General features: G+C 38.2%; 2 protein-coding genes across 2 annotated transcripts in view; one reads left to right on the forward strand and one right to left on the reverse strand.

Moving 5' to 3' along the window:
- LOC121422250 (adhesion G-protein coupled receptor G6-like) overlaps positions 1 to 5,412 on the reverse strand; it is a 29,119-nt gene extending 23,707 nt beyond the window's left edge. Inside the window, exons 1-5 of the mRNA XM_041617161.1 lie at positions 5,018 to 5,412; positions 4,135 to 4,311; positions 3,255 to 3,510; positions 1,756 to 1,872; positions 1,025 to 1,161 (exon numbers count right to left, since the gene is read on the reverse strand). Of these exons, the coding sequence (XP_041473095.1) occupies positions 1,025 to 1,161; positions 1,756 to 1,872; positions 3,255 to 3,510; positions 4,135 to 4,311; positions 5,018 to 5,116 (786 nt within the window). The 5' untranslated portion in view covers positions 5,117 to 5,412. The remainder of the gene's footprint in view (positions 1 to 1,024; positions 1,162 to 1,755; positions 1,873 to 3,254; positions 3,511 to 4,134; positions 4,312 to 5,017) is intronic.
- Positions 5,413 to 14,024: 8,612 nt separating this feature from the next.
- LOC121422687 (adenosine receptor A2b-like) lies at positions 14,025 to 19,881 on the forward strand (the record flags this gene model as incomplete). Its single annotated transcript, XM_041617852.1, has 3 exons — positions 14,025 to 14,040; positions 18,580 to 19,038; positions 19,853 to 19,881. Coding segments are annotated over 3 exons (504 nt in total), but the record flags the coding sequence as incomplete, so codon positions are not given.
- Between the last annotated feature and the right edge of the window lie 3,755 nt (positions 19,882 to 23,636).

The following is a 23,636-nucleotide window of genomic DNA, read 5'->3' on the forward strand; positions in this document are numbered from 1 at the left end:
TGGTATTCAAAGGAAAATCATGCACAGGAAATGAAAATATTGGGACTGTTTTGTAAAGAACATTGGAATAATAATAATAATAATACTTGGTTCTTTTATAGTGCAATACACACAGCAGAATGCATGTCCATATGCACTTAAGAATAGATACACAAAGAGTATAAAGCAAGAATACAGTATGCATGATTTCACGTACATATGGTGAACATTTATTTGTGAAATGAGATACTCCAACTTTTCAATGCTCTTACATTATGGGAGTGCATTTTCTTAAAAATTCTAATCAAATTTGGAAAAAAAATTATTTTCCAAGCAGATGCTTGTTACCAGTAAGAATGTTATTCATCAAAGATCGAATTTCAACTTTAGATAAATAGAAATCATAATTTAAAGGGGAAGTTCACCCTGAAGAAAACTTTGTTGTAAAAATAGCAGAAAAAATAATAAAAAATATTGGTGAAGGTTTGAGGAAAATCCGTTAAAGAGTAAGAAAGTTATTAGAGTTCAAAATTTTGGATTTGTGACGTCATAAACGAGCAGCTGCCCCATGTGTTATATAATATAAAATGTATGAATTTCAAATTTTATATGGTTCCTGATGACTTAATTTTGTTTTCTTTTCATGATCAGGTGTGAAATGATTTGTCTATTGATATACAAAAGTTACAGTAAAAACCATTTTCAATTTTCTGAGAAAATGACATTTCATTGATTTTTTACCATTCGCTATGTAGGAATGCTGCTCGCATATGACGTCACAGATCAAATAATTGAAATTCTAATAACTTTTTAATTATTTGATGAATTTTTCTCAAACCTTCGGCAATATTTTTTATTATTTTTTCTGCTATTTTTACAATAAACTTTTTGTCAGGGTGAACTTCCCCTTTAAAATCTGATTAAAAACCCATGAAAAGGTCACCAGATGTGAGTTAAGGGTTAATGAAAGCTGGGATATAAAGGCGCCATTATTTATATTAACAAAGAGTTACACCCCCCCCCCCCTTGAAGACTGGTGACCAACCTGTTCACTGAGCTCTAGTAGCTCTCCTTCCTGTGTAATAGATCCGCAATCACTACACATAAACTGAGCCCAGGCTGCATGACCAGGTGAATCTGTTTTTCTACTACAGGTACGCACAGCCACGGAAAGCTCACCAGCTGCATGGGAGAAAGAGAGAGAGAGGAGGGGGTTTTTTTTTTACTCTTATTTCTATTTTCTATTTTGCACATGATACAACTTGATCTGGGCGTCGTGACACAAAGGTTTATGAAATGACCAATCAAGATCCTTGTTGCATGCGCACTTCGCTAAGTAGACTGACTATGAACCAATCAGAATTGTTCTTTGAAATTAGCGATCAATCGCTAACCTTTGTCTTACGGGACCCTGATCATAATACATCACACGTTCATACAGTAGGATACCTGGCCTAGAGGGCAATGCATAACGCTGTTTGTACATGTATGTTACAAGAGACTTCTTAAAGCACAACTGCAACCTTTTATTCTTCTAAATGATATATTAATATAGACCAACAACTCCAGTCTCTGTTTTGCCGATTGTTGTCTTGCTTCAAGACAACCAAAAATGAAAAAAATGTTTAAAAACTCCTTGAAACAGACTGTCTAAACCCTATGTAGCTGACTTTTAGCACCAAGAACATGCTCCAGTTGTGTATGGTATAACTTTGAATGACCAGCTTCATGAATTATCCAACTTGGATGCATATAAGTGTTACTGATTAAACTTACCCCTTTCAAAACCCACAGGGCATCTTTCTTCTGTGCCTTGGCTGATCCCTACTTCAGTTACAGGAAAGGTCAACGTACCTTGAGACGTGTGCAGAACTTCTCTTAAACACACATCCACTGACGATAGAAAAACAATGAAAAATGATGAAAAAGAGCATTTATCATAAGGAAATGATATTTAATGTTCATCTTGCGCTGAGCGGATTATGACATTTTCTGCTACACAGTATATTGGCCAACAATAATTGGGGATAGTGATTTTCCATTTACTGTAAAAGAAAAAAACAGAAAATTTGTTTTGGTTTATTACCGGTACTCTTGATGTGCAAATTCATTGAAGTAATACATTCAATGTACATTTTCTATGACAAAATGTAATTTTCATTTTAGATCAAGTTCGAAACAGAACCACGGGTATTCAGAAATGGAAAACCATTATTGAAACATAACATCACTATCCCTAAATTAAAGTTAGAATGCCCATTAAAATTTAATAAAAGTCTGATAAAAGACAGCTCAATATCAAATGTTAGAATTCTCTCACTATTTTTCCTGAATGAATAACTAAGAGAAGTAACTGTCAAACTTCTGATTTCAAGTCAATATCTCCAGCAACCTATAAATGAACATAAAACCTCTCAAACTATTTCACAACACTTATATGTCTCAACCAGTGAACTTTTGATAATTTCAAGTCTAACTCTGAATGTAAATAAAAAAAATCAACATATGTAAACATTGCACTCATAATCTTTTGGATTATAACGTTGTATTTGTTTTACAATTAATAAACCAGAATTGGATTGAATTTGGTGGATTCACAATACAGTGCACCATCTATCAGTTGTGACGGACAGGCCGAAATCCGCAATGCATCATGGGAAAAAGTCAACATCTGTTGCGCTTGCGATTATTCAAAGCTGGCCGACACAGCTCGACCGGATATGCTATATATCAGGGTCAAGGAGAGGTGAGAGAAATTTGCCTGCATATTTCTATGCTAAATTTAGACTGTCTTGGGGGTGAATTCTTTCCATACGGGTATAATTTTTGAAGCATTAACACTGTGCGCTGCCTGCGCGCGATGCCGACCCTAAAGGCAGAAATTTGACCTGTTCGCTGCAACTGATAAATGGCGCACCACATTGTGAAAAAGGGCGGAAATCTCTCCCCAAAGGTAGGAAGGACCAGGGGCTGGAAAATTTGACAAGCAAAAAAAAAAAGTTATCACCCCAAATGTAAGGTCACTTTGACCAAAATAAATTTGACAAGCAAAAAAAGAGAGAAAAAAAGGTTATCCCCAGAAGAGTAAAGTCAACTCGTCAAAAATACATGTTTAATTTCGATTTTGAATGATGTATTTCTTTCCATCATAAATGACCACAAATAGTAGGGGGGACCTTTGGTATTGTGTCCCCCCTTCTATATTGGGTCCCCCTGTCCCGCCTGGGATTTCTGCCCATGATTATGAATCCACCGAATTGAATAGTGTGAATCACCTGTTTCAGATACAGTGATGACATAGAACAGTGTAGAAGTATCTGGCATCTGGGAATCCTGGAGGAGAGTTCTTAGATCATCCGGTCTCACACCATCGTTGCTTGTACTGACGATGATGTCCGCCTGGAGGGTGATGTCATCGGGGAGGTTGGACATCATCGACGGTGGAGACGAGGTGATGGAGATGAAACGGACAACCACCACGTCATAGAAAGTCAGGGAATCCCCCCTGGAGGTTTCAAGATGACTCTCAACCTTGAGGAAATGGTAAATCATTCAATAATCTGGACAGCAGCTGTCAACATAAATCTACAATTACAAAACAAATTCTAATAAAATGAAGAATAACCATAGAAATGAGATTTATATTTGAAAGAAATTAATTTTGCCTCTAATAATTCTAGCTATCTAGAAGGAAATTGATTAAAAGTATTAAACACAAAAAGAAGGGACATTACAGTTATATGACATTTGGTATTCTTCCTCTAACAATAGACTGAAAAATAGAATTGTCATCATTCATTTCCATATGAAATCTAAAACTTGGTTCCTACTTCCTCATTTGAAAATGTTTTATTTCATGTTCTTGTTGTTCAGGAGCAGCACTACAAGAGAAGGGGGACAAGGTGGGTGACTGCCCCCCCCCCCCGAAAAAAAAATATATATCTTCAAGTAGTGAAAAAAGGGAGAAAAAAGAGAAGAAAAAGAGGAAGAGGAAGAAGGAAAAAAAAGTATTAAATACAAATGGAGAAAGATCTGGGCCATGCAACTCTACATTACACTTATTATTCAAATAAGGGGGGAAATATCACATTAAAGTCAACTTGCCCCCCCCCCTCCCCCACCCTAACAAAATGCCATGTGGTTACTTATCTTTACCTCATCTTCAATTTCATTGGCCTTGGTTCTATAGAGACTGGAGGAGGCATCTTCCAAACTTGACTGGTACTCATATTCACTGGCTAAGGCGATTCTAATGTAGAATTTATGGTCGTATCTGATTTGTGTCACTGTGACCGTGGTGTTCCGATCAGTCACATGGTCACAAGCTGTATCCTGGAATTGATTGGATAAAAAGTTAAAAAGCATCATTGTAGTTAGAAAAGTTGATTGTTACTGTTTCTGTTCATCATGAGATAATTTTCATCCGACTTTTAAAAAAGCCATTGCAATCTTGGCAGTGTTCCAAATACAAAGGCCATTGCTATCTTATAAAGTGGTATACTAGCTGATATGCATTGTGGCAAAAAAATTCAGTTGCATGAAATCTATTCCAAAGTTTTGAAAAGTGACATACATGTGATTAGCATGATACAACTCATTATGAAACTTGGATGTTGTTCACCAAGTCCTTGTTCATTTTAATCGAAGCTATGCTAAAAGCTTTGGTAACCGCTTAGGGTCAAATCAATAATGTAAATTATCATCATCTAAAGTCTAACATTCCAATGTTACAAATGTTTGGTGACCTTTGAACCTTTCTTTATGAAAATTCACATTTTTAATATTAGGCAGGCCTATTTAGTGTCTTTTTTTTTCTCTCTGAACACTCATTTAACAAATTCATTTAGTGCATGACTGCATATTAGAATACCATAATTACTTTTTATTCAAAGCTTGAGAAGTGGTTGTCACATCAAAGGAAATAAACACCCACATATTTCGAACAAGCACCAGATCAAACTAAATTTTCACATAAATTGTAGAGTAACATGAAAGCTGGACTCTGCATGAGAGAGCACAGAGTTCAATCTCGACTTACCAATGAATAAGCATAAAACGGACAAATCAATAGCAAATAAATAAATATGATATGTAGATCTAGTCCTTTTGTCTTCAACCAGTTCATGATGATTTGCATGAAGTTTGCAAGTTAATACCACGACTCCTTCACAAGTACAGCTGCAAGTGCCACAGCATTGGCGCAGACAAAAACAAACATATATTACGGTACGAGTCGCTTCTCTCCCAGTTATTCACGGGGCCCCAAGCCTAGCACGTTCAAGTTGATATCCGTACCGCACCGACACCGGCACCCACCGACACAGATGTTGAATTTCTTTATAAATGTAAAATTGTTATTGGAAAACGAATAAAATGACAAGCATACATGTACTACACTAACTCATTCAACGGAATACCATCACAATTCATCTCACCCACTTTGTAAACCAATTGTATTGATTCGTGTTTTCTTTTCAACTTACCCGCTGAAGCAAGACACCGCACCTCCATTCGTGATTCGTGTTTGGACAGACTTTCTTTCTCTCTCTTGATTAAGTCTAGAATTCCTCATTGTTTCATACCCTAAAATTTATTCATTATACATTTTAAAGTAAAATTTATTTAATGTTTACTATTCACTCTGAAACCGGGGTCTGAAAAGGATTTATATTGGTCGCGCCCCTATAGCTTAATTTACATTGGAGTGTTTGGACAAGGTTAAAATCCCCGGTAAAATCCAAAGGGTGTGGTGTGGGCGTCTTCAAGATGCGTCATGGCTATTGGCCTGGCTATATAGTCTGGGGCCCGTTGCAGAAAGAGTTGCAATCGATTGCAACTCTAAAAATCATGCGCAACTTGATTTTCAACCAATCAACAGCGCGCATTTGGGACTTGCGTTTGATTTTTTGACTTGCGATTGAACGCAACTCTTTCTGCAACGGGCCCCTGGTCTGTTAGCGTCAAAAATGCCCTACTTGTGGACACGGTGGACAAAAGCATGATTTTTTCTCCAGACCTTTGTTTATGTATAAGAATTAAGAATGGGGTATGCTCCAAAAAATCTGGCTGCAGGAACAGTGAAAAAATGGGTGAAAATGTCAGAATTTATGAGTTCAGATTTGTCTGATATATAGACTAGCGCTAGTGCAAAACTCAATAGCAGTGCATTATTTTGCATTGGATTAGTTCTTGAATTCAGACCCCTTTTGAACAGATCTTCTGTTTGTCCTCGCATCTCAATGCACCAAATATCTGAATAAAGATGCTAAACAAGCCGAAGGGTGACGGTGGAGGGGGTTGAATGTTGGTGTGTATGTACATATTTTGGTCTTGGGGGAAAGATGTGCAAAACACATTTTTTGCATGTGTTGGAAATTGTGTTGCCATGGTAACAGTGTATCGTTGCAAAAATAAGGTAAAAATCTTGCAGTTAGAACCACTTCCTCTGTTTTCATCTGATTCTCATGAAATTTGGCACACATATTGGTATTGAAGTAAAGATGTACAAGGCAGTTTTTGTGTGTGTTTCCAAAATTGTGTTGCCATGGGAACAACATATTATATGGCAAAATTTAGGTAAAAACCTTGCCATTTGAACTACTTCATCAGTTTTTTTTTGTTTTGAACCAATTCTCATGAAATAATTATGGCTCACACATTGGCCTTGAGGTAAAGATGTGCAAAAACCTTTGGTCAGAGAGTGCATTGCCTTGGTAACCACCTTTAGCCAGAAATATGGGGAAAACTCATGGTGGATCAGTCTACTTCTCAGTTTTCAGCCTGTGCTCATAAAAGTTGACACAAATATTCATTTTGGGTAAAGATTCATATTCAGTATTAAAAGGGAATCAAGCCTTGGTCATAATGTTGTGTGCATGGAAAAGGAGAAAAATAAGAATGGTGAAAGTTTTAAAGAAATCGGACGGACAAGCAAAATAAAGTTATGGCTGCTTTAAAATTAAGATCCCTAAGGCTACTAGTATGTAGAATTCAAATTGGCAACTGGGTAAGTAAATTATGACAAGGGGTGAGGCCCCAAGGACAACTTTCCCATAAGACTATCAGGATTTTTGGTTTTCTCCTAAATCCCTATTCCATTGGGGCCGTAATATAAACCCGGTAGTATGTTTTATGTTCTCATGAAAGAAAGATATAATTTGAAGTAAAACTTTTGAAAAAAAGAAATTTTAGCTAATTAATTATTCCAGTACATGGAAGAGTGGTCCTTGCCTTCTTACATCACTATGACATCACATATGCGGTCAATTTGAAGTCTTCATGGGTATAGTGATTACCAATGTTTAATATGTTCACAACTTTGTTATGGTTTGTCCGATATTGTTCAAACTTTGACCTATAAACTTGTCTGATTTTTCATTTTCCTCTAAAAACAAGTGTTTATTTGGGTTTGATTCCCCTTTATAACGTCATATAATAGCTCAGGGTATTAATCACCTTCAATAATATTTATAGGCTTTTTTTTGAGGTCCTTAAAAACTGACAACATAAAAATATAGAAGGTTAAAGGCCATGACCATGAGGAACTTAAACACTCTTAAAAAAACTCCCCTTACATTTTTTATTGGGGGGGGGGCTTTAAAAAATTGCCACATAAAGAGTAAAAGGAAATTATAACGACTAGGAACTTAACCCCCCCCCCAAAAAAAGGGGGGATCCTTTACACTTCAGCATATTAATTTAAAGCCTCAAACATTCTGCTTTGAAAAAAAAATATTTCCGGTGTCCAATTAATCAATGTTTTATTTGAAGCATGGAGCAGGGGCTGTCACAGAAATATACTAAAAAAATAAATGAAAGAAAATATAAGGCTAAAATCTATTGTGCACATAGGTATATTTTTGATATGGTATGTTACTGAGTCATGGATTTGCAAGTGAATTTCTAAAACAAGTGCAGAGATTTTTGTATAAATTTATATTTCTATAATTAGTTGCATGATTAAAGGTACACTTTAAAATATGTCAGAAAAAATATACTTAGAGAGACAGGAAACAGAAGGAGATGGCATGGTGAAGCTCAAAATCAAGAATGATGTGAAAGTTAAAAAGAAAGAGTAGGAACGGAATATGAATATGAATAAAAGACTGAGTAGGAGAATATAAATACACAATGGTTAATTGGGTACTGTAAACAATTTTTTTATCAAATCAGAATACATTAAACTTCAAATGAATGGTCTGAAGTGCAAAGGATTCTTCTTACCTTTTAAAGGGGTGGGGCATTTTCTGCTAAAAAGTATGTCAGCCCCGTATTTTTTTTTTTGGGGGGGTTAAGTTCCTAGTCATAATCCTTTAACTGTAATTTTTATGAGGTCATTTTCTAAAGACCCCCCCCCCAAAAAAGAGTAATGTCTAGCTTTAAAAATGCATTGACCCCTGAGGAAGAAAGGTGTAGACTGGTTTGAGCATGGAGAAGTAGAACTAAAAGTGGTATGGGGAGGGGTGCACATCTTGGGGAGGTGGAACTAAGGTTTGGAAAATCAGCTGTTGAAAGTAGAAGGGGTACACATTTTGTTTTGCTTGCCAGTGTTGGAACTCCTCTGCTTCAGCGGAAGGTTTCATATTCACCCAGTGTACCTCCAGCCTATATGCCCTTAAGGGGATGCGTTTTTTAAGAGTGTTTATCATTTTTATGTTTCTAATGGCCACTGTCTTTAACCTTCTTTGATGTCAGATTTAAAGGACTAATCCTGCCCCTTCCCCCCAAACCCAGAAATATTAATGAAGGTGATTATTATAATACCCCCACATTTTAATGCAGAGAAGACATTTAGAATTTAATATGAATCTTTACCCTAAGATGAATATTTCTTCAAACTTTTATGAGCACTGACTAAAAACAGGGGAAGAAGTTTGATCCACAATAAGTTTTCCTACATTTCTGGCTATCATATGTGGCTACCCTGGTAATGCACTCTCTGACAAATGCAAAAAAAAAATTCTTGCACATCTTTACCCCAAGGCCAATGTGTGAGCCAAATTTCACAAGAATTGGTTCAAAACTGATGAAGTAGTTCAAATTGCAAGTTTTTTACCTAAATTTTGCCATATGATATTTTGTTACCATGACAACACAGTTTCTGAAACACACACAAAAAGTGCCTAGTACATCTTTACTTCAATACCAATGTGTGTGCCAAATTTCATGAGAATTGATTGAAAACTGATGAAGCAGTTTGAATTGTAATTTTTCCCCCAATTTTCACCAGATAATATGTTGTTACCATGGCAACAAGATTTCTGAAAGACACACAAAAGTGTGTTAGACATCTTCACCTCAAGACCAATGTGTGTGCCAAATTTCATGAGAATTGGTTAAAAACAGAGGAAGTGGTTCTAACTGCAAGATTTTTACTTTATTTTTGCAATAATACACTGTTACCATGGCAACACAATTTCCAACACATGCAAAAAATGTGTCTTGCACACCTTTACCCCAAGACCAAAATATGTACATACACACCAACATTCAACCGCCTCCACCGTCACCCTTCGGCTTGGTTAGCATCTTTATTCAGATATTTGGTGCATTGAGATGCGAGGACAAACAGAAGATCTGTTCAAAAGGGGTCTGAATTCAAGAACTAATCCAATGCAAAATAATGCACTGCTATTGAGTTTTGCACTAGCGCTAGTCTATATATCAGACAAATCTGAACTCATAAATTCTGACATTTTCACCCATTTTTTCACAGTTCCTGCAGCCAGATTTTTTGGAGCATACCCCATTCTTAATTCTTATACATAAACAAAGGTCTGGAGAAAAAATCACGCTTTTGTCCACCGTGTCCACATAATTTCGCTAACTGACCAGACTAATAGGCCTATTTCTAAGTCTACAGCATATTCTTGCTGAGATGTGGAAAATAAAGAGACCATGGGTGCCTCCGTGAAATAACACTTTTTTTTTTACTTCTACGCATTTTCAGTTCGTCCCCGAAGTTGCCAAAGTTTGTCTACTTAATGTTTCTTTATTGTACATATGATTATTCATATTTTGGGTTTCTATACATGTTCATATTGTGTTCTTATTTTGCAATTCGGAGAATGAATTAATACAAGTCACGTACAGATTAAAAACAATAAAAACTTCACATGAATGCCATATAACCGTGATGCGCACCGTGATTTAAAGAAGTAAAATCTATTTAGATAATCTATACTAGATCGATTAAGTTTAAATAATGAATTAGTAAATTGACTGATACATTCCTGTATTTGATTAATAAAACAATTGAAATGTTAACTGAAATCAATTAATGCTTTCTCGGTCGAGTTTTAAGGGATGGTCCAGGCTGAAGATACTTATACCTCAATAAATAGAGTAAAATTCACAAACAAAATGCAAAAAGTTTCATCAAAATCGGATAACAAAATATAACGAAGTTATGTCTGATGATGTCATATCCCCACTTTATGAAATTAGGTTTATTCAAAAAATTTTCTACCAAGAACTAAAACGATGGGATTGACAACTGATTAAGTGCATTAGGTATTGCCGCAATTTATTTCATCGTAGAGGAGACACGTCATTTACACATGCATGAAAAAAATATACATTTATGATTTTATGTAATAACATAAGAAAACGGAAAGTGGGATTATGACATCTTTAGCCTACCTAATGAATATTCATGACGATGTGCATATGACTGTTTTCACAAAATATTGATAAACTTTAAAATTCAATAACTTCGTAATTTGTTATCGGATTTTGATGAAATTTTCAGCATTTTGCTCCGTGAATTTTACTCTATTTATTTAAATATAAATACTTTCAGCCCTGAATATTTAATAATAACTGATATATTACTAAAATGGCTGTACAAATCGGTTAAGTAAATAATAATAATAAAAAAAGAACCTTGAAGCAAGTTCACCATAATAAAAGAAGCCCTATATTAGCTAATTAATTAGTATAAAAAATGTATTGTGCAAGGGACCAACGGTGGGCCCGGCTTTATGCTACCATGATTCTGAAATATAGTGTTTAAAACACTCTAGTTAACTAAAAGCAAACTCATCGTAATAGTATATAGTTATCATGTAACATTAATTTAAGTTAGTGCACAACAAATGACTGTAAAAGAAAACTAGCGACTGGCATGCACCTTAAAGCCTAATTAATTAAGATAATGTATCATGCTATGATGCGCAAAACACTTGGGTCAGTGAATATTAATAAGCTATAATTTCAATATTGAAGAAAACAATTAGTTGGCATGTATTACTTTTAAAGAGCTTGCGATCTTACTCTCCCAATCATTCTAATCATGAAACCCGGAGGGGGGGGGGGCACTTCCATTCACGAGTGGATACCATGCGCGACCATGGGGTCTCGAAAAGCACCCTAAACACGTAATTTTCATATTCTGAAAAATGCACCCCTGAACAAGTATTGGCGTGTGACCCCCACCCTTAACAAGTATAAACAAAACGATGCTCTTGGCAAATATTCCCTGAAAGAACCCCAAACAAGTACAGGAACGTTTTATTGTTACGGGTCCTTCGGTCGTCGGCTTTACCTTATTTGGTTTAGTACGACCCCAGCTTCTACACCTCGCGCAAATCGGACTCTAAACACGAAGTGTTGGGGCAAAAAAGGACATCCTTTATAAAAAATTTTCATTTTGTTTGATCATCCCCGCTAATTCGACCCTAAACACGTTATTTTCCTATTAGATACCCTTTTTTTCATTATTTTAGTGTTTTTGACACCCTTATCACGTTACGTACGTAACGTGCCCTATCGTGAAAAAGACATCCTTTTTACGTGTTTTTTTGGTCGCGCATGGTATCCACTCGCCAATGTAAGTGCCCCCCCCCCCCCGGTCATGAAAGCATAATAAGCTCGATCTGTCACTGCCTTATTCAGTTTACATTTCTGTATAGATATTCTAAAGTTCGTATCCACTCGGTCATCATCAGTCAGGCGCGTATCCAGGAATTTGCAACCGGTCAGAGGGACCGATCTAAGTTGGGCACCCCTTTGAACTTTTCGGGAAATGCCCCCCCCCCCGCCAGGCAATCATAGGTGCTTAAATGCATGTTGAATTATCTTGTTTCATAATCACGTGAAAAAGGGCAATCGAAAAACACTTTTTTTAATGTGTTCATAAAAAATATCCATGAATATGTTGTACTACCACTTAATGCGACCAGAGAGCATAGAATTTTAAGCACCATGGGGTTTCAATTTAGTTTTTCTCATCAGTGGTATATAGGCTCTTATATGTGCGAGAGCTGTAATTTCTTTGCCAGGATTGGATCCAGCTTTCACCAATACAAGGGGTGGGGGGTATTTTCATATATTATGTTTCCCGATGGGACATTCGAAGCAATTTTTCCAACCGTGAACATGGTGTGTATACGTATATAATAAATATTAATCACTGATATTCTGACCTCGATTTTAGAAAACAAATTATCTAGAAGCACTTTGGGTGTTTAAGAACAGGATTGGCACAGGGATCAGTCTATTAATTGTTACTGGGGGTGCTGAACGTTGTCACAGCACCCCCGTAACAATATATAATTCTCCGTGGCCAGGTCCATGGATGGGCATCTATCTCAACGTTTATGCGAGTGCGAAGCGCGAGCTGTCAATTTTTGAATTCCCGGCCCAAAGCTGAACATTTTAAGCGCTTTTTGTAACCATGAACAGGATAGGTAAATAATTTTATGCAACCGCAAAGTGGTATATAGCTTGAAATTTTTGATATTCCGACCCAAAACTGGACATTTTAAGCACATTTGTAATCATGAATAGGATGGGTCTCTATCTAAACATTTGATGCGAGTGCGAAGCGTGAGCTGAAATTTTTTGTAATCTGAATAAAATTTGGATATTCTTACTGGATGGGTATCTAACAAATAATTTTAAGCTAAAGCGCTAGCTTAAAATTCTTGATATTCCGACCCAAAACTGGACAGGCAGGTTGAACATAAATTCGGCGTCCCCCTAAGTCGAATATCAATTCGGCGTCTCCCTATATCGAACTTTCGGCTCCCTTAGGTATATTCGGTGCCCCCTAGGTTAGAGATTAATAATTAGGCGCCCCTAAGTAAATCATCAATTCGGCACCCCTTCGTTGGACATTGATTCGGCACTCCTAATTAAAACATAAATTCGGTGCCTCCCTATGTTGAAAATCAATTTTGCGTCTCCCTATATCGAACTTTCGGCGCCCCCAAGTTGAAGATCAATTAGGAGCCCCCATGTCGAACATCAATTCGACGCCCCTAAAGTATTTCGGAAATTAATTCGGCAACCCTAAGTAAAACATCAATTTGGCGCCCCCAAGTTTATCACATGGCGCCCTGGATATCAAACTTCAATTCGGCGCCCCTATATCGAACTTTAATTCGGCGTCCCCTACGTCAAACATCAACACGGCTCCCCTAGGTCGAACATTAATTCGACGCCCCTAAATAAAACATCGATTCGGTGCCCCCCTATTTCGAAAATCAATTCAGCGCCCCCTTATGTCAAACATCGATTCGGCGCCTCCAGGTGAAACATCAATAAGGCGCCCCTCACATCCTTAGGTTGAACATCAATTCGGGCCTCAAAGTCGAATACCAGGGGTCGAATATCAAGCGGCGTCCCCTTATATCGAACTTCAATTCGGGGACCCTAGGGAGAACATCAATCCCCGGCGCCGCCCTAGGTTGAACATCAATTCGGTGTCCCTATTTCGAACTTCAATTTGACGTCCCTCTAGGTCAAACATCATTTCAGCGCCCCTATGTCGATCATCAATTCGGTGGCCCAAGGTCGAACATCATTTCGGCCCCCCCCCCCCATGTCGAACATCAACACGGCGCCCCCTAGATCGGGCATCAAGTCGGCGCCCCGGCTTTTGTTGAACATCAATTTTGCGCGCCTATGTTGGACATAAAATTGGCGTCCCTTGGTCGAACATCAATTCGCCCCATCCCTCTTCTTTTTCCCCCTTCTCTGTATCTTCCCTCCTCCCTTCTTCTCTTCTTCTTTTTTTTCTACCCCTTTTCTTTCCCACTCTTTTCTTCCTCTTTTTGGCGCCTCCCTTTTCGCTTGGCCCCGAGGCCCTTCAAAATACGCGCATGATCAGGAGATTTTCTCGGCACCGCTGCAACACTTCTATATTTTTACGACATCGATCGGAGCATGTAACGTCCAGCATGTGCAAAAGCAAAATTACTATTATAAAGGAAGTCATGGCTTTGAGGAACAATAAACCAGAACAAAAACTCAGTTCTATATTCTCCTAAACTTTGTAATAGCATCACGATTATCATAGGATAATTGATTATATTCTTAAAAAATTATGTAAATAAATAATCTTTTGCAATAATTTGTATTTGGTTTAGGTAATGAGAGCATAATTTTGGAGGGAATATGGAAGAGATATGAAAATGAACCCCTTTAGCTGGGCTGTACAGGGTGTTTCTAAAAAGGTAACCGAAGTTCAATTGTCAGCAATATGACACATACATAATTAATTCCTGTGATTTCTATTTCACATGACTGAGTAACTCATCAACTTTAATTTGACACCTCCCTTGCATCATAATTGTCACGGGATACAGAGTTAGGGTCCATCGTTTGCAAATGGTACAAACCAACTTTTCCAATTTTGGGGGTTTTTATGTACAAGGAAGAAACCTTCTTTGTTAATTGTTAGGTTTTTGTTTCATCAGAGTTTTCCCTTTAAAATTCAAGTGAAATCCTATCCCCTTTCTTAACTTTTTTTGTGAGTTACTGGCATTAACACATCAACTGCCTAGCTTCCTGGTGGTCATTTACCCCTAACATTTGCACCAACACCATTAACGTTTTCACAGTACCCCACAGTTGACGCTGCATGTCTTGCATTGATCTTCTAACCATAGCGGGCTAGCTTGTTACGAAGAACATTATCTTATGCTAAACTAGACAGCTGGCAGCCGTCTGTTTCGAGGAGTTTTTTAACATTTTTTTAATTTTTTAATTTCTCCTCGTCGACATGGTGAGTGAAGCCAACGAAGTTCAGCTGAACAACCAACATAACAGAGACCGAAGCTTTTGGTCTAATGCTAAACATGTGCCAGTATAAAGCCAGGCTGACACTTGCACGACTTTTGGCCACGATTTTGTCGTGGCAAGTCGTGCCATTTGGGGCAGGAACTGGGAGGCTCCCGCACTGTTTTACGACTTGTCAACGCATAGTTCACGACAAGGTCGCGACGAGTTCACGAATAGTTCACGAATGCGTGCCCGTCAGTGTCCACATTGACACGAACTGGCACGACGAGTTCACGCATAGTTTGCGCATAGTTTACGCACTTCCCGCATTGGCACGACGAGTTTGCGCAATTCGGACGGTGTCGTGCTGAACTATATTCGTGAGCACGACGTGAGCTGTTCGTGAACTATTCGTGGCAGTTTGTTACAGTCGTGGCATGGCGCGCACTGCCACGCACTGGCACGCATCGTCCCGACGAGTTCACGAACAGTTTGCGCATAGTTCACGACCCGGTCGCTAAATTTTGTCGTGACCAAAATTTTGAACATTTCAAAATTCTCGTCCCGACATGGCACGCAGTCACGACGTGTTTACGCACACTTCACGCCAGTTCAAGACTAGTTTGCGCACTGGCACGACTTGAGTCGTGCCAATGCGTGACACAAAATCGTGCAAGTGTCAGGCTGGCATTAGTCAGCGATCGAGGATGGGCTGAGCCATAATTTCAGCTTTATGCCAGGCTGACACTTGCACGACTTTTGGCCATGATTTTGTCGTGGCAAGTCGTACCATTTTGGGGGCACGAACTGGGAGGCTCCCGCACTGTTTACGACTTGTTCATGCACGCATAGTTCACGATAAGTTCACGACGAGTTCACGAATAGCTCACGAATGCGTGCCCGTCAGTATCCACATTGACACGAACTGGCACGACGAGTTCACGCATAGTTTGCGCAATTCGAATGGTGTCCACATGAACTATTCGTGACAGTCGTGGCATGGCGCGCACTGCCACGCACTGGCACGCGCATCCTCCCGCATCGTCCCGACGAGTTCACGAACAGTTTGCGCATAGTTCATGACCAGGTCGCTAAATTTTGTCGTGACCAAAATTTTTAACATTTCAAAATTCTCGTCCTGACATGGCACGCAGTCACGACGTGTTTACGCATACTTCACGCCAGTTCACGACTAGTTTAGTTTTAGTTTGCGCACTGGCACGACTTGAGTCGACTTGACTCGACTTGAGTCGTGCCAATGCGTGACACAAAATCGTGCAAGTGTCAGGCTGGCTTTACACTAGTTATGTAACATTTACTGGAATCTCCGATGAAACCAAAACCTTACAACAATCATGACAATGTTGGTTTCATGCTTGTACATTATAACGCCACCCCCCTAAAAAGTGAAAAGAGTGGGTTTTGTAACCTTCGCATCCGATGGACCATAACTCTGCATCCCGTGACAATTATGACGCAAGAAAGGTGTCAAATTAAAGTTGATGAGATAGTCGTGTAAAATAGAAATCGCAAGAATTAATTATGTATTTTTTTATATCGCTAACCTTTGAACTTCGGTTACCATTTTAGGAGCACCTTGTACATGCCAGGCGCTCTTAAAATGTGTTCGAGGAAATGTTTCCTGCCAAGTACACATTCACTATATGTATACATCTGGGCTTAGAGTGGAAAATGTATATTTAAAAAAAATGAAAATTCATATTTCAATTTTAGAAATAGTAATCAGAGATACAAGTGCTTGTCAACTGCTTTGGTATAACAGGTTAATTCATTCAAAAAGCAAACCGTGTCTCTTCTAAACATCATGGTATGATAAAAATATCATTACTATTTCAGACTTATTTAATCCTCCCTTCCCAGGTCATAAAATCTTTGAAGAGTTAGTATTAGATTTTGGAATTTCTCCTGCAAATAGACGAAAGTTTAATTTTTTGGTCAAGTGTATACCTGATGAGTTGATGGAGAATTTTGATGTTGACAATGTGCGAGTTCATGAAACTGTATAGTTCATAAATTGTTGAGTTTCAAAAAAGTTCCTAAGAATGCGTATAATTTATAATATATAATATACATGTACATAATATGTACATGTATATGATTGTTTCCAATTATGGATCCTTGTAAATATCTTGATTGATTTGAGATTGATTTTATACCAATAAATACATAGATATATAAATAAAAAAAAAGAAATCAGAGATATAATTAATCCGAAAGTTTATTTTGCCCCAATTAATCGTGTGCTCTGCAACCACTGGGCAGCACCATATCGACATTGATCTGTCCCGTAATCATTGAACGCCCAGCAGCAGAACAGGGTAGCCCAACATGAACGCCTAGTCAAAAAAAAGTCGCAAATGCTGCGGTGGAACCCTCACACTAAAATAGGGGTTCAAATTTGAACTACGGCAGCACCCGAGGGGTGCTAATGAGAGTAATTGTGTTCATTTAAGTACTTTAAGGATGCAGTTAGTTATAGCTCCCTATAGGGTTCAGAGTAATTATGTTAACGTCAAGTATGTTGCACCATTTATATTGCAAACAAGCATTTCTTGCTGTAAATTATAATGAAAAGGTGCTATTTTGCCATCTTTTCCTTTAAAGGTGCAAGATCATATACCTAAAGTGCTACAGTCATTTAGGAAGCAAACATTTCTTCGTGTGTAGTTGTGGACCCTTAATGGACCCTTTGCGTTTAATAGTTCTCAAACTGTTTGTTTCAAAAGTGTTTCAGAGCTTTGCGTTCAAATTTCACGAAATATTTTTTCATCAAAATGGGCGGGTTTTTTACTTTGGTAGGTGGCCCCCAAAAAAATCTGAGAGTCAAAGTGGTCCTCGAGTAAAAAAAATAGTTGAGAAACGCTGGTATAGAGTCTTTACGGGTTCAGACAATATGGAGCGGAGAAAACAATAGGGGAAGGGAACCTTTTTTTAATTAATGTTATCGATAAGGAATCAGCACATTATTTGGCTTCCATCTTTTGATCATACCGTCTGGGCTCAGTCATTCAGAGACAGCTAGCTACTTTCGTTGATCACAAAAGCAACATCTTTTACACCATATTGTCAGCGGAAATTGATCACGAATGGTTGAACATCTTGCTTTTTTCACATAATGTAATCTGTCAGGCATCAAAGATCATTACCGCAAAAAAACATGACTATAACCTACTTTCATGTGATGGATGAAAGTGTGTAATATTAACGGCACATATCTCCATGCAAGCAGGTAAATTGTTAAAAGCTAGAGGCCAAGTTAATTTTTGGTTGATTGGTGGCATTTCGGGAAACACTGATCTATCTGGCAATTAGACACCCAGTTCTTGAGAAAGGACAGAAGATCTCGAGGGCCTATAAATTGTATGCAGAGGAAAAAAGTTGTTGTACTAGCCCGTCAATTGTTTTTTTTTAACTCATGTGGGCTAATTGGGCTTTTGAATTTCACACGATCCCGACAGATTGTCCGGTGCATGGATTTTCAGCTCTGAAAATTGATGATGACACCTGTTACTGATGTGATGTTTCTTCCCAATGATCCCGTATACACCGGGGTTTGTGTCACATGTGCTGTTCTCCTCATGTGTGTTACAGTCGTAGGGAACTTCTTGGTAATCGCAACCTTTCTAAAAACTGAACGTCTTAGGACACCTACATACTATCTTCTTTCCAGTTTAGCTGCTGTAGACCTTTTAACTGGTTTGGTCGCAGTCCCGTTGGAAGTCTATCGGAAAAATGTATTTTCTGAAATAACGTGCCTTGAAATGAACTCAAGGTATTTCGCAGGATTCAGCTTTGTTTGTGGCACCATTAATCTTTTTCATATTTTTATGGTAACAAGTGATCGATATATCGCCGTTCATAGACCCCTCCGATACCAAACTATCGTCACCACAAAGCGAGTCGCGTTTGGGATACTCGCCAGTTGGTTGTTGACTACCGTTGGGGGTTTACTTAGCCAAGTCGGCAAATTAGAAGAAGGTCCAACTGTCGTTACAGTCTACTGCTCTGGCACTACTTCCCATTATGCTCTCGGTACTAAAATGTGGCATCTTCTTGTGGTGATTGTGATCATCGCGTCGGTATCATCCTTACTTATCCTTAACATGCTGATTCTGCGAACGGCAATGCGACATGCTCGAATAATAGCGGATATGGAGCAGGCTATTGGCGGTGCACAAGGCGATATTACCACTTCTCGTGTTAAGGCATCTCAGAAAGTTACCATCATCACTCTTGTCTTTTTTCTTTGTTGCATTCCAATGAGTGTGCTTAATCTGATTTTGGCATTCGACAATGAGGATCATCTGTACTCTCGTCCATTTGATGACGTCGTCTATTTCATGTATCACTGCGGATCTGCTGTAAATCCAATTATATATTGCTACCACGATCGCATATTCCGTGAAAATGCCCTGAAATATTTCAAGAACAAAAGGGTTTGGAGAAAACTTTGTTCCACCGAATCTACCTTTGCTTAAAATGATCTAGGAGGATTTGAAGACAGGGCGGCAAATGGTAGAGTATATGGTACAATAACTTAACTTAATACTGGAATATAACTCCTCGGCTGGCCCATTAGCCTGATGGCCACTCTTACAGAGAGCAAGACCTCTGTAAGACCATGAAACTTGCTTGATCTTTCAAAGGTCTTTCAAATAATTTTCAAAGATCTCTGAGGTCTTTCATAATTCCTGATTTATATTTCAGTGAGCTTCTTGGTCTGCATGATCTCCAAAAAAATTAACGGCTCAAAACTATCTTTAAAGAAAATGGTCTTTTGATTGTCTTTCAGCAGTCTTTCAGCGGTGTTGATAAACTTATTAATCTTTCCATGATTTTTTGACAGTCTTTCACGATCTTTGTGGGGATCACTAAAAGACTAATACGAGATCATTAAAAGATCATTAAAAGGCCGCATGGAATGAATTATGAGAGATCACTAATTGTTGCATAAAAAATCCATGAAAGACAATTTAAAGGTCTATATGTAACTAGTCTAAGCCCAGTAAGACAAGAAGTACCAATCACTTTTTCACAGTTCTTTGATGGGGTATTTCGAAGCCATTCACATGACAAATTTAAGTGATCTTGGAGGCAGCTGTAGACCTTGCCAATTTTTGGTCTTTCAAAGGTCTTTCAAAATGTATCCCTTCCGTGGAATGGGGGCCGTAACGATCATTATATAATGACCGGGAAACCAAAGAAGACCCAATATCTTGTAGTGATCATCCCTTCAAAATGTCAAATGGCTAGATCAGAGTTCTTGTCATCTAACCAGAATTTCTAAAACGATCGATATAACTGCGAGATCTGAGTCTATCTCTTCTTCATCAAGTAGCAATGGTGAGATCAGGATGGATATCTGGTGGCAATTTTAAGCTTCCATAATACCATCGACGAGATGATTACATGACGAGATTTCGGATAGAATGCGAACCTCAATACGAACAGATCTATGACCAGAATTTGGCAAGATGAAACAAAACGACATCAAAGAACTTGTCAGCTGATCAGATCTCACTTGACTGATTATCTGAGAACAAATATTTCTAAGGGACAATTCGTTGGGATCGTACTCCTAGATCTTCAAAAAGCATTTGATACAGTTAATCATGGCATCTTATTGAAAAAATTACAAATAATGGGTTTAAACCAGGCTACTGTAGCATGGTTCAAATCCTACTTGTCGAATCGACATCAAGTACTGGCTATTCGCGATATTCGTTCCAAAATTATGCCTATAACGTGTGGAGTTCCACAGGGAAGTATTTTAGGCCCAATCCTATTTTCAGGTTATATAAATGACATGTCTATTTGTATTAAAGCTGACTGTAAATTATTATTGTATGCAGATGATAGCGTACTACCTTGTTCAAATTCCAACCCAAAATTTGTTGAGGAAAAACTTAGCGAACAGCTGTCTACATGTGTCGATTGGATGACTGATAATAGATTATCGTTACACTTAGGCAAAACCGAAAGCATTCTGTTTTGTTCTAAAAGTGATCATAGAACTTCGTTTGAAATTGAAGTATCATACAATAAAAAGATAATTCAGAGGAAAGAATCTGTAAAGTATTTAGGCATTGAGTTGACTAGCTCCCTTTCATTTTCATCTTTAGTAGAATCAATCGCAAAAAAGGCGAATGCCCGTTTGAAATTTCTGTACAGGTATCAAAGTTGTATGGATCAAAAAGCAAGGCGTATTCTCTGTTTTGCTCTTATTCAGAGTTTATTTGACTATGCTAACCCTGCCTGGTTTAGTGGCATAAGCGAACTCGATAAAAAGAAGTTGAAAATTATACTGAATAAATGGTTAGATTCATTAACTCTTCTGGTCCCAGAACCCATGTTGGCTACACCGAACTCTCTGGAGCAGGTTTTCTTGAAGTCAACAAAAGATCAAAACAGCTTATTTTGCAACACGTGCAAAAAATCTATCACAATAGATCGAATCATTACATTGGATCAAACTTTAATCTAGTTACGGAAATACATAACTATAATACAAGAAACAGCCATTTCAACTTTTGCTTACCAAAAAGGGTAGGTAGAATTGGTAACTCCTTTTATTACAATGCTATAAAACATTGGAATTCCCTTCCCAGTGATATAAAGGAAAGAGGAAACTTTTTGCATTTTAAGAGGAAATTGAAAGAATATCTTTCACTCGAGAGTCAAAAAGAAGATGCAAATGATATGTTGTACGGTTGATTTAGCCTGAATACTGACCTAGTTCTTTTCTCTTTTCTACCAGGTATTATTATGTATTTTACATAGTTTGAATGAAACTTCGATATGTCCTTTCTTCTATTCTTTCTATTTCTTTTATCGCTTCCTTCTATTCTCCTCTTCGTGTTGTTATTGTTGTCGCCGTTTGTTGCTGTTGTTCTTATTTATTTTCCTTCCTCATCTTTTTCTTCCGTATCCTTCTACTCCTCGTCCCTCTCATTCTTCTTCTTTGTTATATTCTTGTATATCTTATTTATTGTCTATATATTTTATTTATTGGTAATAGTAAATTCTGATTTTTTTTCTTCATTTTTAATATGTAAGTAGTATGATTTTACCATTTTATTATCTTAATTCTATATATTGAGGACCCCACTGGAAATAAGCTTTCGAGCTTTCGTGGGCCATCCTGTGCAAGCCTATTGTTTTAATGCTACTGTATATAAGTTATGGTGACTTGCCAAATAAAATCAATCAATCAAACAAATAATTTTAAGCTAGCGCAAAGCGTTAGCTTAAAATTCTTGATATTTTTACCCAAAACTGGACATTCTAGGCAGCAGCAAATATTGCAACCATGAATAGAATGTGGTGTATCTACATGTATTTAAACAATTCATTGTGCTAGCGCAAATCGCGAGCTGAAAAATTGATATTCTGACTTAACATTTAGATATTTTAAGCACTTTTGGTATTTCTGAACTTGATGGTCATCTAACTAAGTAATTGATGTGAGCGTGAAGCGCGAGCTGAAAATTTTTGATAGTCTGCGTTAAAATTTAGACATCCTGTTAATTATCATGAACAGGATAGGCATCTAATACTAATTAATCGATGCGTGCGCGACACGCAAACTGATTTTTTTTTTATATTCCGACCCCAATACTCGACATTCTAAGCACTTATCTAACCATCAACAGGATCGTCACCTCACTAAACAATTTATTGATGTGAGCACGAAGAGCGAAATGAAAGTTTTTGATATTTTGACCTAAAAGTTTGAAGCACTTTTGTTAATCATAACCAGGATGGGCATCTAAGCATTTGATGCGAGCAAACAATGAGTTTGCCCCCCCCCCCCTCACGTGAAACGTAATTTGGCACCCCTCGGTCAAACATTAAATTGGCGCCTCAAAAGTCGAATATGAATTTGGCACCCCCTGTGCCAAACTTCAACCCTACTGGGTTAGAGATTAATTAGGCGCCCCTAAGTAAATCATCAATTCGGCGCCCCTTTGTCGGACATTAATTCGGCACTCCTAAGTAAAACATCAATTCGGTGCCTCCCTATGTCGAAAATCAATTTGGCGTCTCCCTATATCGAACTTTCGGCGCCCTTAGGTATATTCGGCGCCCCCAAGGTTGAAGATCAATTAGGAGCCCCTATGTCAAACATCAATTCGACGCCCCAAAGTAAATCATCAATTCCCCTATGTCGGACATTAATTCGGCAACCCTAAGTAAAACATCTATTCGGTGCCCCAAGATTATCATATGGCGCCCCGGATATCAAACTTCAATTCGGCGCCCCAAGGTCGAACATCAATTCGGTGCCCCCCCCCCCCCCCCTATGTCGAAAATCAACACAGCGCCCCTAAGTAAAGCATAAATTTGGCGCCCCCTAGATCGGGCATCAAGTCGGCGCCCCGGCTTTTGTTGAACATCAATTTTGCGCGATATAGGACATAAAATTGGCGCCCCTTGGTCGAACATTAATTCGCCCCCATCCCTCTTCTTTTTCCCCCTTCTCTGTATCTTCCCTCCTCCCTTCTTCTCTTTCTCTTCTTTTTTTCTCCCCCTTTTCTTTCCCACGGTTGACTTCCTGTCTTTGGCGCCTCCCTTTTCGCTTGGCCCGGAGGCCCTCCAGAATACGCGCATGATCAGGAGCAGTGGCGGAT

The sequence above is a fragment of the Lytechinus variegatus genome, chromosome 10 (genome assembly GCF_018143015.1).
Source record: "Lytechinus variegatus isolate NC3 chromosome 10, Lvar_3.0, whole genome shotgun sequence".
In the NCBI taxonomy this organism is placed as follows: domain Eukaryota; kingdom Metazoa; phylum Echinodermata; class Echinoidea; order Temnopleuroida; family Toxopneustidae; genus Lytechinus; species Lytechinus variegatus.